Genomic DNA, 18,549 nt, shown 5'->3' with positions numbered 1-18,549 from the left:
ATTTTTGTACCTGTGGATATTCATAATTAAATCTCCTAATATGACTGATCCTACCAATCTCCATCTTGTATCTTCCACAGATCTTGCAATTAAAATACATGCTACCCATTTTGTAATAGGGAAGTGTGTGCTTTAGTTATATGTATTCTATATATGAAAAAAAAATTCTCTAAATCATTTTCTTCGCTCTTGGGCTGTTTATAAACACACGCGTAATACAATATAAAATTGACTTTAGGGTGAATATGGTTTGGCTGTTATAGTATCTGAACTTCTTCATCTACGCTCAAGGTCATTCGTGCTAGAGCGGCTAGAGTGTAGGAATTTGTTGTCTTAAGGGGGTTATACATTATCAAGGATTGGATTTCACATCAGGCTGGAAAAAATACACAAAGGATTTGGGTTCGTTTCTATAAAACACCGCCTAAAACAAGATTATGTGTTGAAAATTCATAACAAAATCAATTGGCATGCATTGTTCAGGACAATCATTAGAGAGGTCAATTAATTGATTAGTAAATGATAACAATGGATGTTTTTCTTAATTGTGGTCGTCATTAGAATATAGATTATATATATTATTTGATCCGCCGATAAGCAAAACAAGAGTTTGAAGATGCATTATGTAAGAGCGAAATCTGACTATTGTAGGTTTTTATTTTGGCTTCAAATGTCATATAAATTATTAATATTATTTAGATATTTATTTACACGACAAGCCCATAATGAACTCTCTAAGCCATCGGGTGGCTAACAGACTAATACATTAAATTAATTATATAATGTCCGTCATATCTGTGTTAAACGTTAAATCAGGAAAATCGAGACTTCGTTTATTATGGTAGCAATGCTACGTGACAATCGAGAGTATTTAGCACCATTTCTTTTAAAATATCAATCATTCATAATTTTGCTCAGAAAAAAAATAATTTGACTAAACTATTCAACATATTTTAAACTATTACAGCAAGAACAACCAGTTTTATATCTAAATCTTACACAACCCATCTTTAACTCAAACACTTACTTTAATCTTTACACATCTTATACAAGTAGTTGATTATTAATAGAAAATAAAATGATGGCTGCTGTGTAAATAATGATTATGTATATCTTTAATTTCTGGGTAACAGAACATAATAATATATTAATATTGTATATTTTTATTGATTATAATTCCAGTCGGTGTAGAATAGAAGTAGCAGTATCTTTATAATCGTGTTGAACTGTCAACGGTGCACATTATGGTTTCTTATTGACTTTCTGTCGGATTACGCCAGTGACGTGTGTTGATAAAGGAACATTGTTAGCTTCTAATGCTATCCGTATTTAACACGCCAGTTTTTAATATGGTAAGAACCCAAGTGTAGAAATACGTGCTTTTGCCATTCAAGAGATTAGATTGGACATCCTGCTAGTCATCATTCTGCTTCATGTTTAAAAGTAAGAATTGATTTGGAGGTAAATATTGAATGTAATTTATAGGATGTGTTAACGGTAAAAGTAGTCAGTTTACGTTAAGTGGTTTGTATGTTACGTAATCTGAAGAGCTGTGTTGCAAAATCATGTTATCTTATACGTTACAAAATGCGTTTTTTGTTATACATGTACGCTTACGTGAAACTTTGTGTTTTGTTACACACAATTATGTCATATATATGTATATTATCGTATACAAGCAGTAAATGGACATGATACTAAACGTTGTTATATTGAACTGCCATACTTTACAGTATGTATAATATATGTGTTTTATCATATGCGCTATCGCATAGGTTAACATAATAGTGTCAGCTTTCCAAATGCTTGAGGGAGCCACGGTGGCTCAGTGAACAAGACGTTGACTAGCTAACCTGGACGTCTCGTCTTCGATCCCCGAGTTGACGTAGAAAGTTCATCGGGATTTTCCGGTGTGGTTCCCCCTTGTTTGTGGCACCGGACCTAGGTACACCGTTTAGTCGTTCGGATTATACGAAAAACCGAGGTCCCGTGTACACATTGCACGTAAAAGAACCCTTGACGTCCCGGGCAAATTTTCCACCATAGCAAACTGTATGGCATATACCGTCTTCATAAGCCCAGTCAGTGCGGAACAGTGGGACGTTAAATCCCATTTCATTCCATTTTCCGTAGGTGTTCTAGAAAGAACAAGTAACCAGGGCCAATGTCTAGGCTTTGAGTTAAATTGATTTCCAGTGCTTCTTTAATTTAAAGGCTTCCTCTTAAATTAATTCATCTTAAATATTTATTTTATAGCTTCGAATGAATTACTTGTCATCATCAAGTTACCATTTTTGACGAATAGTATTGTTAATTAGGGATTGTTCATCAGATTTTTAGACTGAAAAAAAAATGGGCCAAAAAATAGCAAAGAAGGAACCGGAGAGAGGTGCTCGACTTTACGATGAACAGAGATTTGAAGAGGCGATAGAAGAGTTCAAGCTTTGTCTCACGAGAAAGCCGAAAAGTTCAGAAGAATTTTTGTTATATGGTCAGATTTGTCGCTGTTATTTAGATATTGGCAAAACGGGTGAAGCCTTAGATTTTGCAAACAAACAGATGGAGCAAGCCAATCAATCCAACGATAACAGCATGAAGTCAGAAGCATTTTTCCACTTAGCGGTTTGCAATGAGTTGATAGGAGAATTCTCTAAATCTATATCTTTTTGTCGAAATAGTTTACAGATAGATGAAACTCAAAATCAGCTTAAAGCTTATCTTTATTTGTGCTTGGGTAATTCTTACGTCGGCTTAAGTGAATTTCCCAAAGCCTGGAAAAGTTATTATACGGCTTTATCTATAGCACACACTAATGGTGATAAATTGATAGAAATTCTAGTAAATACAAGACTTGGGATTCTTTTTACCTCCTTAAATGATTACGATGGTGGAATAGATTATTGTTCAAAAGCCTGGGATTTAGTTAATGATATAAAAGAGAGTGATCCTAATATAAAATACAGAAGATTAGTTGGCGTTTCTCTTGCAGTACCATATAGAAAGACTGGCAGATATAAGGACTGCACAGATTTATGTGAGGTAAGTTTTAATAATAATATTTATGATTAAAGATACATTATGGGAGATTAGATACAGAGCTGGAAGTTCTCACTATAATAGTTAAAAACTAGATAATGTAAAGGCAATTTGTTGAAAATTTCAGTCAAATTGATCCACTCTGAACTGAGATTTTAGCGTAAGAACTCCCTACCTCTTGTACGAAATTCAGATCAACATCTTAGTACTGACATAAACTTAACTAGAATAGACCTTTATAGGATAAAGAATAAAAAGAATAACAAATCAATGGTTAAAAGGTTTTATTTAAATACAAGTTTTATTTACTCCATTCACCCATGTAAAACTGTCAGTCTTATTCTTTTATATGGTGTATTTGTTAAGATAATTACTCGCTCGTTAGTTGACATATTGACAGGTTAACATGAAAAGCTGAGAAAAATTGCAGACATCTATCTATTTATCAGTTAATTAAGAAAATCTTGCACGACATTTTCTCACTTTTAAATCCGCTAACAAACAGCTAACGAATTGTGTTTTTTCGTGTACAGAATCGATAGATGTTATTATGTTTTTCGAGATGAAAGAGATTGAGGATAACTGGGATGAAAATTCTGTTAAACAGACGAAATTGGAAAGAATGTAATTTTAACAAGATTTTTGCATAGCTCTAAGAACGATTTTCATATATCCACATTTCATTTGGGAGTATACTGACGGCCATCGCGACTATTCGTCCGCCCTGACATAATTCTTCTAAATGTTCTACAGTTAATCGAAGAAGAGAAGACTTGTCGAAATTCGGGGTTTTGCGTTGATATTTCACAATTCTATGAGCATATCAACGAAACAAACCTTTACATGACTTGTTTCGTTGAATCGGGTGGAGTGGTTTAAGCCCAATCTTGTGTTTGTAACAAGGCGTATGGTCGTCTGCCAAACCCTTTCCGGTTTCCTCCCACTGTTAAAGAGCCCGACGCGCATGCAAATTATTGAAATAAGGCTGTGTCACGACGTGTTAGTCCCGAAATGACATGGTTTGTGTCGAGTGGACGTTAATTGCACAACTAATCTTTAGTATAGAAAGTACAGGCCAGTTATTGACCCAGTGTCTACAAGGGCCGATTATGTTATCCCGTGAAAATCACGCGCATTTGGTACTATTTGGGAGAGGGAGTGAATTAAATAGTGTTTAATGGCACATCATCACCAAACTTTAAAGATGGAAAGTAGCAGAAATGAAATGATATGAAATGGGGTTTAACGTCCTACTTTTCTGCCCCGAATGGGCTAATGAAGACAGGCATACGCCATGCAGTGTACTATTAGGGCATTTTTTTCCCGGTCAGCGGTGCTACGGCCTACTCTTTTTTCGAATTCCAACTATCAAGGGTTCTTTTACGTGCACGCCAATTTGTACACGGGACTATACGTTCACTTGCCAGACACTCCGTCATACACCAATGACAAGGAGCCTAGGGACTAGGGACCTCCAGGTTAGCGAGTCAGCGTCTTACTCATCTAGCCACCGCGGCTCCCAGGGAATGGTGCATAGGTAAACATCACACTTGCAACACAAAGCGCAAGGCGTTGACACCTATGCTAAAATTCAAAAACAAATTTCCTCGCGCCCGGGAGAGACCCCGCCAGAGCCGACCCCCACCCCACTACCCACACTCGCCGTACCTCTTATACGTCCCAGCGCTTCATATTCCTTAAAAATGCCCTGTATACAAAGATGTCTGACGACACTATATCACTAAGTGTTTACACATTTGGTAATGCTAGGTCCCCACTGCCGCGACGATTGGCCATTTTTAGCTTATCGTGGAATTTTTATTTACTTCTCTGAAATTTCGTGTTTGGATACGAGGTGATGCGGGTCGATACGTTCTAGTACGACACTGTGTGGTTTCATGTTACATGGTCACGATTGGTCAATTTCAGGTGACACTATCTGTCACGATCTAGTATTCCGTTCAGATGTGTTCCGATAGGATTGGCCCTGTTGAGTCCACGATCTGGCACGTGCAGATACGTTCGGATACGTTTCGGTACGACCATCAGGAACCGATGCGCTCTTTAGTGTTGGATACGATTGTGGTAGCGACGTCTTTCACGATCGGGATCGAAGGTGATCACATTTTGACCAACGATTGAATGGACTTCAGTGTTTCCTGAACTTCTAGAGAGATCGCAAAAGCATTTACCAGAGCGTGGTGTTTATCTTGTCCAAGGCTGATCCCGATCACCATGATTTGATGCGATCTGTCGCGCTTTGTTACAATCCAATACGATCTGAAGCGATGATCACGATTGGCAATTAATCGTGTTGAGCGTAGAAAATTTTTGAATTCAATCGTAGCGCGAATCGTGATAGTGGGAACCTGGCAAACAGGATTCAGAATCCAGGTACAAACCATCGCTACAGTTAGTCTTAAGTAAAGGCGGGTGTCATGCACGAGCCGCGGTGTCCTTACGTATTCTAGAACATCTGATATCAAACCTCATCTGAGGAGTTCACAAAATTTTGTTGTATCTTTGCATTTGCAATTTGTATTTTAGATTTTGTTTTTGTAGGATGCTATGAAAGTAGCAATGTTGTATGGGGATACTGTGGTACAAGTTAGATGTATGGTATTATTTGCTGATATACATCGTAGACGTGGAGATAATGAGGTGGGTAATGTATGAGCCGCTGCTAACTAGTTACGGAAATGGAACTGGTTTCAAATTCTAGACAATCTAACCTTAAAATGCGAAAAGGGGTCTGGGGAGTCAATCGAAACTGGTCATCGGTCAACCTGCCAGAAAGCTCTTAATAGAGGACCGCTGTGTTGTTTTAGTTTAAATAAAGAAGCACGAAAAGGCTATGAATCAATGAACCCATTCCCGTTATTATTAATCTAAATCATCAGGATATTACCAAGTTGACATCAGTTGGTTATAAAGAAATGATTTATGAATGATCTAAATCACAGTCGTCGCGCATTCCATCTTCTGTTACCATAAATGTATTTAACAATCAATAAGTTTATAACGAGAAAAACGCAGTCCTCATTTATAATCTATTACACAAATCAATAGCAAGGGCATGGTATAATTAAAAGATTTGAATTAAGATGACACTCCTTTAATAGATTATATAAAAGATTTATTCACATGTGGTTGGGGATCTTCTCGGTTTGAACCCGGTATCTAGAACATTATTAAGTTCTGTTACTTGTTTCTTAATATTGATCACATTTCACACCGATTGAAAAAACCCAAAGGAATTTCTGTCGTTATCAGAAAAAACTAATTTGTGTCTCGAACAACAGGTTAGCAATTATGTGTTGATTATATAATATAAAGTTTGAGGGCATAGTAGCGATATTCCCACAGTTAGACAATAGTCCCTGGTGTCAAATATCGACGTGGACTGAGAATAAACATGGGGAATTTCCAAGGCCGGTTCCCACTTGTAAAGCTCGTGTATAAGTTCTTGGTCGTTTAAAGGAGCCAGTGGCAGTTGGAATTCACAGTCTGGTTCCATCCCACCCCCATCACTCTGTAATGCCGTCGATATACAATAGAAAAACGAAATTCCTATGTTCATATCAAAATAAGCATTCAATGTATTGCGGTGGAAAAGTCCGTGGTTGGGAATTCAAAGCGTCACGTAGATTGAAACCTTTGACAATACCTGTGTATGTGGGTTGGTTTAGGGTATGGTTAATCTAACTATACAGAACAGCCCGGGCCCTTATTCACGAAAACTTAAACTAAGATACAATCTTAAGATATGCAAATTGGATATATGCAAATTGATTTTACTGGTCAGCCAATCGAATTGCAGTATTTCTTAAAATTTCGATTGTATCTTAGTTTAAGTTTTCGTCTATAAGGGCCCATAAACTAACCATTTGCTAGATCAATCCAGTTCTATATATTGTTTGGGTTAAGTCATTCGTCCTGCGCATTGAAAGTTGTAAATCTTTATGTACACAATTAAAGAAGAACAAACAACAACGAGGTATCTAATCTTATTTAAGATAATTGATTATTTTCTCTTTTTTAAAAAAAACAGAGGGCACTACCAAGATACGAATCTGCACTTAGTTTAATGGAACGAATAGGTGACCGAGTTGGACAAGTAGATGCACTTTTGGGCATGTCCAAAACTCATACAAATTTGCTCAAACCACAAAAGGTCAGTCTCAGCATTCTGTGTTGCATCTAAAATATCTGTTGATTTGATACTTCACTGAGTTTGCATGTTTTGCGTGTTGTATCTTTAACTAATTATTGGGTTCACATAAACACATTGTATTGAAATCATATCTAATGCACTTAAATAATGAGTGACGGATTTCGACATAAAAAGAGTTATAATTTGGTAAACATTTAATTCTAGGTTAATAACAAAATAACACGTGTGACACTTCTCGTGGTAAGTTGCCATTGTCCATATAAGGGTGATTTTCAACATCATTAGGCTAATTAACCAATCATTATAATCAATTACGTTATTTGACCAATTAGATAATTAACGGTCCAAATCCAAAGCTGCAAGACTGAGCATTTGTCAGACAGCCGCTGGATTCCAGACACAGGACAGAGAAGATGAAACAATTTCTTTCAGCAGCGAGTCTGGGTGGAATGGTATTGAGAGAAAGATGTTAAAGATACATTATGGGAGATTAGATAGAGAGCTGGCAGTTCTCACTATAATAGTTAAAAACTAGATTATGTAAAGGGAATTTGGTGAAAATTTCAGTCAAATTGATCCACTCTGAACCGAGAATTTAGCGATTGAATTTTCGGCCTAGCCTCGATCATCATTACTAAAGTCGGTACGATAAAAAAAAAACATAGTCTCGATTATCCATTTCATGATTAAAGCATCCTAATCATCGATCCTAATCCAATAAATATCACAGGCTAGCGATGACATCGCGAGTTGATTATGGTCTGGATAAGTTAATTGATGTATAATTAATAATTTAGATAACATTTCAGGCCTAAAGAAAGACCTGAGATAGGCAGATTTAGCTCTTGCATAATGTATGTTTAATTTTAAGTATGTTAATGTAATCTATTATGCATTCTAACCATATGTACCCAGCTTGATATAAAATGTAAAAACGAACAGATGCATTTTTATTCCCGGTAAGACAAATGTCTTAACTACTGAGAAGACAATTGTCTTAACTACTGAGATAGTAAGAAGAGAATACACAACGTGAAAAGGAAGCAAATAAGACAATTGAAAATACTAGACGATCACAAGCCTATTAAGATATGTAGTAAGAAAAGAATGCACGGGTCATACGCCGGATGTGGCGACTGGTTTTAGTGCGTGTCCGCTTTCCACGTCTGATAGACGACCCACGGTGCTACATGTTTACAATTTTGGATGAATAAATAAAGTGCTTCACACAAATTTTAACTTTTTGATAGAGCGTTGGCAGTTTATATCAATATACTGGGTCTATTTGAAATTTCGCTCATAAATAATTAATATGTCTAGGGTTCATCAAGCTTTAAAATGTACCATAGCTTAACATGTCTTCGGTGATATTTCTACCCATTTCTGTGTTATATCTCTAAACAAAGTTGTATATCTAATTTGCACTATCCATACATCTAAAACTTTGTCATATATATTTCAATCTTTTGATATATTAATTGCATAAACATTTTTTAGTTTATGTTCATTGCGTAGAGACCATGATTAAGAGCGGGGGGGGGGGGCTGACTGGGTTCCAGTCATGGGCCCCGATGTTTTAGGGGCCCCCAAATTAGTTCTAAAAAATGATTTATGATTTTATTTACTATGTTATGTAGGTTTATGCCAAATAAATCTATTTGTGTGGGTGTGAAGGATAATCACCAGAATATGCACCGTATTCATTGTTGTTGCAAGGGCCCTAGTGATATTTTCAGCCAGGTGCCCTATGCAAGCTTAATCCGACCCTGATTGCGTAGCAAAACTTGACATACATGGCAAGACTGTACACTAATATTTGACTTTGTATTGCTGCTATTGTGTTTTATTTAATAGTGATGAGCATATTAAAATATATATTAAATCAGATTAAGGGAAGAAGTAACTAGATCGTTCGAAGGTCAAAAATATCTACTGTTTTGTTTTAAAGAATGTTGTTATACTTTTGTTATTAACGTAAATCCTATTTTTTAAAAAAAAATAGCTTCGTGAAGAAAGGATTTGTTTGTACGCAAAATATAACAGAATTATATTTCTTTAAGACACATAATAAAGACGGTGGTTGGAAATCAATAGAAAGCAGTGAAAGCGTTAAATGATAATGCAATTAAAATTAAAAGGTACTTGTTTGATTTTGTATGGTCCTAAATATAGTGTTATTCGGCCATGTCGGCAGACTCGTGTATCTGCTAATTGCCATCCTATCGGTTTTATTTTCTATGAATCTAGTCTGTAACCGTGTAATCTACAGTCGTCAGATCCAGCTGTCGGAGAAACGTATTTTAGGTCCGAAAACAATCTCTCATTTTTATATCATTGATCACAATCGGCTTTTATCCGTAACGATTTGTATTTAGAAAGCTGTAAACTTGTCAATCGAATACTAATAGTTTTTTTGGTGATTATTAGAAAATTTGTTTTCTTCAGGCAATTGAACTGGCACTGAAAGCTCTTGAAATAGCACAGAAAGTTGGCAATAAGGTAGGTGTGTTTTAGTTTAATCCTGAACAGAATATCCCGCCTACAGGTAAGTGAGGTTAGTGAAAACACTCTGTGGATTATACTAGGAAGCTTTGAGATATCCGTGACAAAAACATCTGATTCAAAATCGGCGCGGGCACAATGACGATTTCGGCATGCGCTGCCTTGTTTTTCATGATAATTTACCGTGTGTCTGCACAAGTAGGCCTTCACCAATCGGAGAGAGCGTTTAAACTAAAATCTGTAGCATTGGAACAAGGAATTTTCCATTGCCCTCACTGATGATACTGATAGTTTTGTTGTTTCCGAGTTTCGTTAATTCCATACAATGTTGTGCCTGTTATTAAGAGAATTGGGCATCGTTGTCTTGAAAAGAGATGTTAGATTTCTCTATCATTACACTGTAGGTCTTTCGTGGAGGATCTCCGTGATGATGGACGTAAAAAATAATATAGTACGTAACCAAAATCATTTTAGAACAAAATCATATATCAAGAAGATATCTTTCGTGAATATATAACATCAATCATTCTTTTATAAAGCTTCAGATGCTGCGATGCCATTCTAGTTTAAAATCGTTGTACTTTGATACAAGGGAGACTACTCTATCTAGTAGACATCATACTTTAATGAAACAATTAGCTGAAGAAACTGATTTGTATTGTGGAATGTGTGATGATATGATGGGACAACAGCCTGAACGTCTATCAGTATTAATATGTGGTCATTTTATACACGGCAGGTGAGGTCTTTCGAATTTTTTTTTTCTAAGTTCTGCATGTAACTAAACTACACTATATCGAATCACAGTGTGTGACGAAATGAACCAAAGCTGGCCCAACTAACAAATCTCCGTCCTCTCGCACCACCGTCACCCATCGACTTCTCGCTTCAGAAAATCCTTGATTTTTCACTGCCTCGCGCTTTCTTCGAGTACTTTCAAATGTGAGGGGAAGAGCTAGAGGTCGATAAGCCATGGGCAAGTCATCGGTGGCGAGGGTGGTGGCGCGAAAAGACGAGGAATTCTAAATTCGGGGCAGAGAGTTGTAGAGATATTGATTGCCGAAGAAGTGAGAAGTCAAGACAAGTAGTCTGGGGTTGGCCCTGTTTTGTCGCAATGCACTTTCAACTTCTCCCCTCCCCCTCCACCCCCACCCGACCATTGCATGACAATACATAGCTTTTTAAAAATATAATTACATCGAAGCGCAATGTCATAAACTAAGCAGACTTGGGACCCTACTGCCCACCGGCACACAACCTTAATACGAATCAGCCCTCTCTAGATCGATGCTAGGATGGCAACGCTGGTCAGTCAGTGTACGTCCGTACGTTATCAAGTCAGCGTTCCTGAGTAGCCATTACTTACCCATGAGCAACATCTTTGGAATGGTTTTATGAATGGTACCTAACAGGACAACTGGGCACCGTGGCTCAAACATTACAATTACGCCTCGACTTATCACGGTGAGAAGATGCGATTACAAAATGGCCGCAACGGGCTTCCATTATAAATTTTGATCTTAAACATACATTATGCAAGAGCTAAATCTGCCTATGACAGATCTTTCTTTAGGCCCGAAATGTTATCTTAATTATTAATTAGACATTAATTAACTTATCCAGATCATAATCAACTCACGATGTCATCGCTATAGCCTGTGATGTTTATTGGATTAGGTTCCGATTTCCTGTTCGACTTCCATTTATAATTTAATCATGAATTGGATAATCGAGACTATGGTTTTTTTTTATCGTACTGACTTTAGGAATGATGATCGAGACTAGGCCGAAAATTCAATCGCTAAAATCTCGGTTCAGGGTGGATCAATTTGACTGAAATTTTCAGCAAATTCCCTTTACATTATTTAGTTTTTAACTATTAGAATGAGAACTGCCAGCTCTTTATCTAATCTCCCATAATGTATCTTTAATTTACATTTCAGATGCTCCTCGGCAAAGAGTGAAAGTCGTCAATTCTGTGCAATATGTAAGAAAAAACCCGTTACAAATTTGTCTTCAGCAGCCATAGATGGTTGATGTGGGAATTATATGAATTTCAATAAACCAATATTTTGTGAACCAGAAATTATTTATTTTATGACAATAAATTTTAAATAAGATTGCAAAGCAAGTAAAACCATAGATCCAATAATTATTAGACATTTTCATAGTATTCCTAAAAAACAGTATTATAATTAAAACAAATAAATATACTAAATTATTATGGATCAAACATAATTGGGACAAGCTGTAACATGCTCTTTGTATTTGATTCATCTCATCCAATATCCCATTTTGTGCTGTAACAACCAGTGAAAACCTACAGTGTCCATCTTTAAAAATCGAAAACCAACACAGAGAAAAGCAACAGTTCGATAATAGAATTTTTAATTTTTGTAAAGTAAAATGTTATGGGAAGATCGAGCAGTTAAACCCCACGACCCAATGTAAAACCTCCTGATCTACCTTTCACTGGCAGTTGCGGACATGGAATTGTGAACTTGAGCAAATTATAATTTAGATATCATTTAAATTAATTATATATGTTAGAATTAATTCAAATATTCTTACACCAATAATATAAAATGTATTTGACGTGATACGCTACAATATCTTTTATCAAAGCAGCATATTATTATAACATCTTCCTATTAGGTTAAAACTTGGTAATGTTCGCAAACATTACATGACGAAAATAGCAATATTAAAAATATAGGCATACATAAAATAAATAAATTAAAAAAAATAACCATCTCTTTCAATTTCCATGCTCCGTCCATACATAAATAGTCAAAATATATTTTAAAAATAAAATAAATATGTTAGGTTGCCTAAACATTTAGGCAAAATACTTTAAGAGCGTGGTCAAAATTGCTATCATTGGGATCACCCATTTGGTAGAGATGGCTTCTGCTCCACCCTGAAAGGTAAGACAAGTTTATTAATTATTAGATCTACGCATATAGAAGTTTACGCTAACAATCAAAAAAAAAAAGAAATTCATTTTGGTAACTTGGCGATATCCCAGTGGACCGGACTAAACATTTACCATGAATATACACTCATTTTATAGTTTCATTAGTAGATCCATTCCTAAATAAGAACGTTACACTGGCATCCACGTTTACGAAGATATTCAGACATCATGGCGATATCTACCAAATAAGGCGATATATCTTAATGATTGGTACATACCTTTGGCTTTGCAGTAGTAGTAGTTTTATCTATAATAAAAAGATAAGAGAAATTATAAAAAATGTTACAGTAATATTCCGTCAAACAAGAAGAATATGTAGTTGATGGTGGTGGTGGGATCATAGGTCCATAAACATTTATTGGTAATTGCTCTCTTGTAATGACTTCTTGGAGATGCTCGATTGTCAGTCCGGAACGTTCCTAAGTGACGGAATTGCAATCGTGTGAAACTGAATTCAGTCCTCTCTAGTTTTGACAGTCCCGACAACTGACGTTGTGTGAGTAGAATCATGACGTAATTAAACACAACGAATATATTTCAGCTGTCATGATTGGTTGAGATATTTTCATATGCAGTGGGAACATGCGTTCTAGCCCAAAATCCCCATTTTCTCTCGATTGTCACTATATTTGGGTTTGACAGAAATCAATTCCGGAACGTTCAATCGAGCGTCTCGTGGTAAACTGTTAACATGGAAACTGCTTAACAGGGATATCTACTAACTGGACTTGAATCTGCATTTTAAACAGTCTATGGTTTAATACAATCACGACATTGTTGATCGATACACCATGTATGTGTCTATTATCATTACATATTCATGGAAGCGTATGTGTCGATGTCACGAAAGACAGCGCGATATTAATAAGGTCATATGTCAACACATTAAATTTGTGATTGTTGAAATAATTTTAACTCTGAAAAGAGCATTTTAGCTGAATTAATTGAGTCAACGCCACATGTTGTTTGTCGTCATTGCGTTGATAATGCGCACGTATGCATTAAGATATTGCCATTCTGAAGCATTGTCAACATATTCCAATTCGCCGTATAGTATATGTCAGCATGGAACATTGCGATATATGGAATATGTTGACAAAACTTCAGAATAGCAATATCTTAACCCAAACGCGCGCATTAAGAACGAAATGTTAACATACAGTGTACTGATAAAATTAACTCGGCAAAAATTGTCTTTTGAGTGGTAAAATCGCAACAATCACAATATGTAGACAGAGATATTACCATCTTAATATCGCGGTATCTTTCGCGCTATTGACCACAGACACTCCATAAATATTTGGTTCGTCGTTATCATACACATTTTTTTAGTTTGTCGTTACTCGCTGACAACTGGATAGGATAGAGTTTCTTGTATCTAAATGAGAGGAAAATTGTTCCCGTAGGTTGCATTATTGTCATTTCAAGTACGGCATTACTAAATTTGTTATTTTCCTTTCATTAATTATGCTGACATCCATAAAGAAAGAGAGATGTTCATGTCCTTACCATTTTCTGGTGCTTCTGTTACCACTTCTCTACAATGTGCAGTTCCTATATAGAAATATACGATCTATTATTTCCATACAAAATAGATTTGTTATTTGGATGTTAAAGTTTTGAAGTAATATGTACTATATACATATATTTTATATGTCAACTATAAACGATCTGCCTGTCAGTAGAAGATCTGTCTGAAAAGTCCCCGTTTTAAATATAATAATATGTGCAAATCTGATTGGAGAACAGCAAATCTCAATACAGGCCAAAGATACGTTCCTTCTTATCCGAACAGAATGACCCTGTTCGAAGTTAGATGCTGATTGAGGAGAATGAATCAATCAATCAACAGAGCTAATACATGCCATACAGTGTGATATGAGGGGAATTTTGCCCGGAAAGCGATTGGTTTAAACAGTATCTATTTAACATATAATTACACACAATACAAAATACATTATTAATTATATGGATTCGGAAACAAGCTATACAGCAATTGAATGAATTTCAACTGTCAAGGGACTGTTTATGTGTATGCTAATGTGTACACGGGACCTTGGTTTATCGTCACATCCGAACGATTAGACGCTGGTCATTGTCTCAACGCCCTGAACTCTGATAAGCGGAAAGCAAGCAGGAATTGGTTGAGAAGAGGATTCACAAATATTTCAATGTTTTTTGAAGAAAATGTTCAGTTGATAAATTGTGTAAGACATCCTTGACCTATACATACCGTTATTGATAAGCATCAGTTCCATGAGGTATCCCGGGAGAGCGACATTGGTTCCATTCTGATTCTCTGAACAATCCCCTTCTTTTTCAGACAAAAAGACTGTGTTCCCCTCTTTAGACGCAGCCTATAACGACACAAATTAATTAAATTTGTGACACGCAATTGCAAACTTCGAATTAATCAATATTAATATAAATATTCAATCACTAACTCTACAGTCAATAATCAAAACTCGGGAGGGGTCGCTGAGATTGCATGACATTTACAAATAACAATATGCCAGAAAGAAATATAGACGTACTCCACGTTGGTTAATATTCAAGTCATTTAAAGTTTACACTACTTTCTATTGATTTCAGTGTGACGCTATCAAGCAGATTAGACGTGTAGCCACTAAGTTCATCGGCGTCATTCACATTTTATGTTTTGATCTCATATATTATAACAATTATCGGCCCTTATATTTAATTTCATAACATATAAAAAAGTGTTAGTGGCCTTCTTACACGATGGCTCTTTAAATATACATTATTGTAAGTAAACACAAGTGTTTGAGAGACATATTTGCAATTTAAGACACATACCACACAGCCAAACTTATTATCAGTATCAGAGTACACCGTTAAATATGTCACATTGTTGGTCTCTGTAACAAACATACATCTTGGCGCACCTAGTAAGATAAAACAAACTCATATAACATTAAAAATGCCATCAAACTACACATAAATAGAATTAATATTTAATATAAAAGTATTTAGGCTCAAAAAATTGGATAGGATCAGATTTAGGTGCAAGATAAACAATCCCCCAGCAGTCTAAAGGGCTGTGGTACCGTCGAATCGAATCGAATTGTCGTGTTGCTTTTTCTTTAATCGCCATACTTCTAAGCAAACAATTAATTTAGTTGTCTTGTTCTCTATTAACACTTGGCAAACAGGGCATCTATAATAGCTATAGCTTCGGGACAATCCAGTACATCCTTGCTTAATTTAGATTATTTATTTCAATGGTGGAATTGGTCATCAATTTTGATATCTGCATAGAGTGTCCCTAATAGAGTCAAAATCAAAAGCATCCGAGAATGACATTTCATAAAAAGAATACACCATAAAATACCTAATGTTATAATACTGACAGCAAAGGCGCCGGGCATTGCTCCAGACAAATAATACATAATAAATTGTTTATTATTTGGCATTTAGTTACTGAACTGGAAATGCATGGATCACAATTCTATGGGGGGGGGGGGGGGGTCACGTGGCCAAGAAGCTGGGTCGCTAGCCTGGAGGTCGGGTGCTCGACCCCTGCATTGGCCGAGAAAGTTCATCCATATTTTCCGGCGTGGTTTCCCCCTTGTCAGTGATGCAGGACGGAGGGCCTGACAAGGACAGCTGTCTAGTCCTTCGGATGAGACGAAAAACCGAGGTCCCGTGTATATATTGGAATGCACTTAAAAGATCCCTTGGCAATTGGAATTCGATATAAGAGTAGGCGATAGTGCCGCTGCCCGGGCAAAATTTCCCCCATACCACACTGCATGGCGTATGCCCGTCTTCATTAGAAGAACAGTAGGACGTTTAACCCCATTTCATTTCATTTCATTTCACAATTCTATGGAATACTGTTTAATACTGAGCGACGCTGTATACATAAAATGTTTTGTTACTGATCTGAGGCAATACTGTTTTACATGTAAATAACACATTAATTAAATTATATTACAGGTATAGCTAATGTTATAGATCATCTCTTCAGTGCTAGTTTTGTTCTATTAACTTTGACCCATGGTCATAAAATGATTATACGGGAATACTTACTGGGTATACCAGGAGTACATGAACTTAGGTTGAAGTATAAATGTGTTTTCACAGAGCATACATCTAAACTGATACCACTCTGACACTCTTGGCTTCCATCTTTAGTTATATTGGTTACCTCATATTCTCCACGTAAAATGTCAGGACAGGTGATCTCTGATGTATTCAAAACTTCTGAAAATAAAAATGTAACGTTAAGTATTATAATGAAGCCTTTTAGTAAAATTATAATATTTGGGCCGGACTTATTCAAAATGTATGGATAATTTTGTTTCCCTTTTAACAATGACATTAAGATCAAGTCTGGAAACAAGTCACCTGTCATAGACCTTGTCAGGCACAAATTGCGACTTTGTTAGTCACACCTTCTTGATGTCTGACATTTTGACGGGCACGGACATAACTATATATTCAGTGCTTTTATTTAGTGTTTAATTGTCCCTTATTGCCAGACACTGGTGCCATGATATTCGTGTCAGTCCTACTTACCAGATCGTATTAAGAGAGAATATGACCCAGGGCTGTATGGCTCTTGTTCATTACATGTCTCTCCCATTGATACATTTTTTGATGACACTGCCACTTTTATTCTTTCACCACCCACATTACTGTCTTTCACTGAAAATCAGAGATTTTTACATACAACAGATCGTGCTTCACAACTGCTCAACAATACAAGAAGGGGAACAGACAATTCAAAATTAATGGCAAAAACAAGGGAAAAGGTTCAATTCGACATTAGCGTTCAATTAGCGTGATGAAGATATTAGGCTACGTCAGAAACAGTCGAATTGTTGGAGTTGTGTTAAGAGCAGGAACCTTGACACAGATGTAGATCTTGACATGCTGATCAATTTAAAGTAGTTAAATCTCTAACTTAATATCATCCAAAGTCTTCGACACTGAAAACACGAACTATTTGTCAATTTAAATCAACATTGATGTTGTGATCTTACCGGGAAAAGATGGCCTTCTGATATCCCATATCAATGTAAGCAAAACTGTTTGGAGACGAACATACTTTCACCGTTTTTAATACCTTAAATCACTGTCAAAAGTTTTAGGGAAGACCCAGATTAAACCAAGGGCTGTGATGTTGCTGTACTTGGGATAGATTTGATTGAACGGGAAGAATAGACAAACTCCCTCAAAAGCTCAAGTACAGAAACCAATCCAGCAATGGCCAGAGAGGGATTTCTCGGGCCATTCCTTCGGGAATATGATTAAATCAAGTATTTATAACTTCAAAAAATCTAATATGTTATGATTTTTTTTATCCAAAGAATAATAACAACAATGCAGAAGTGCAACCATGCAAAATGTGATTTTCTCAAACCAGTAAGAAGTAGTATTAGTTCGTATATTCATAGTAGCTTTAACATACCCTACAAGCACAAGGGCGCTTTAAATAGAAAGTGTATGGTGTCTCACAGTGATGTAAAGTGTTGACTTAAATTAAAGTTTTTATCAATTCGGTTTTCAGTTCGATTTCTCAATAGTACGACGGCCAATTAGTGCCAACAAAAAATAAAAAAATATATTAATCCGTTTGAACGCGTTAGTATCTCGTTTGAACGATTTGTGTCTCGTTTGCACGAATTAATTATTTCGTTTGAACGAGTTAGTATCTCGCGATACTAATTCGTTCAAACGAGATACCAATTCGTTCGAACGAGATACTAATTCGTTCGAACGAGATACTAATTCGTTCAAAGGAGATACTAACTAGTTCAAACGAGATACTAACTAGTTCAAACGAGATAATTAATTCGTTCAAACGAGATACTAGCTCGTTCAAACGAGATAC

General features: G+C 36.1%; 1 protein-coding gene across 1 annotated transcript; it reads left to right on the top strand.

The window, feature by feature from the left end:
• The first annotated feature begins 2,262 nt into the window (after positions 1–2,262).
• LOC126810497 (43 kDa receptor-associated protein of the synapse) lies at positions 2,263–11,848 on the top strand. The gene is made up of 6 exons (XM_050535594.1): positions 2,263–3,039; positions 5,599–5,697; positions 7,088–7,210; positions 9,656–9,709; positions 10,252–10,451; positions 11,656–11,848. Exons 1-6 carry the CDS (start codon positions 2,353–2,355, stop codon positions 11,747–11,749), a joined length of 1,257 nt encoding a protein of 418 aa, XP_050391551.1. The 5' UTR covers positions 2,263–2,352; the 3' UTR covers positions 11,750–11,848.
• The last annotated feature ends 6,701 nt before the right edge of the window (positions 11,849–18,549 follow it).

Source organism: Patella vulgata, chromosome 2 (genome assembly GCF_932274485.2).
Source record: "Patella vulgata chromosome 2, xgPatVulg1.2, whole genome shotgun sequence".
Classification (NCBI taxonomy): Eukaryota; Metazoa; Mollusca; class Gastropoda; family Patellidae; genus Patella; species Patella vulgata.
The sequence above is the reverse complement of the archived record's forward strand: the minus strand, read 5'-3'. Positions and strand labels throughout refer to the sequence as shown.

Excerpts from the sequence above, each read along its gene's own strand:
- LOC126810497 (XM_050535594.1), top strand. The coding sequence starts at position 2,353 with ATGGGCCAAAAAATAGCAAAGAAGGAACCGGAGAGAGGTGCTCGACTT. Across the intron at positions 3,040-5,598 it reads ACTGCACAGATTTATGTGAG|GATGCTATGAAAGTAGCAAT; the intron begins GTAAGTTTTAAT and ends TTGTTTTTGTAG. Across the intron at positions 10,452-11,655 it reads GGTCATTTTATACACGGCAG|ATGCTCCTCGGCAAAGAGTG; the intron begins GTGAGGTCTTTC and ends TTTACATTTCAG.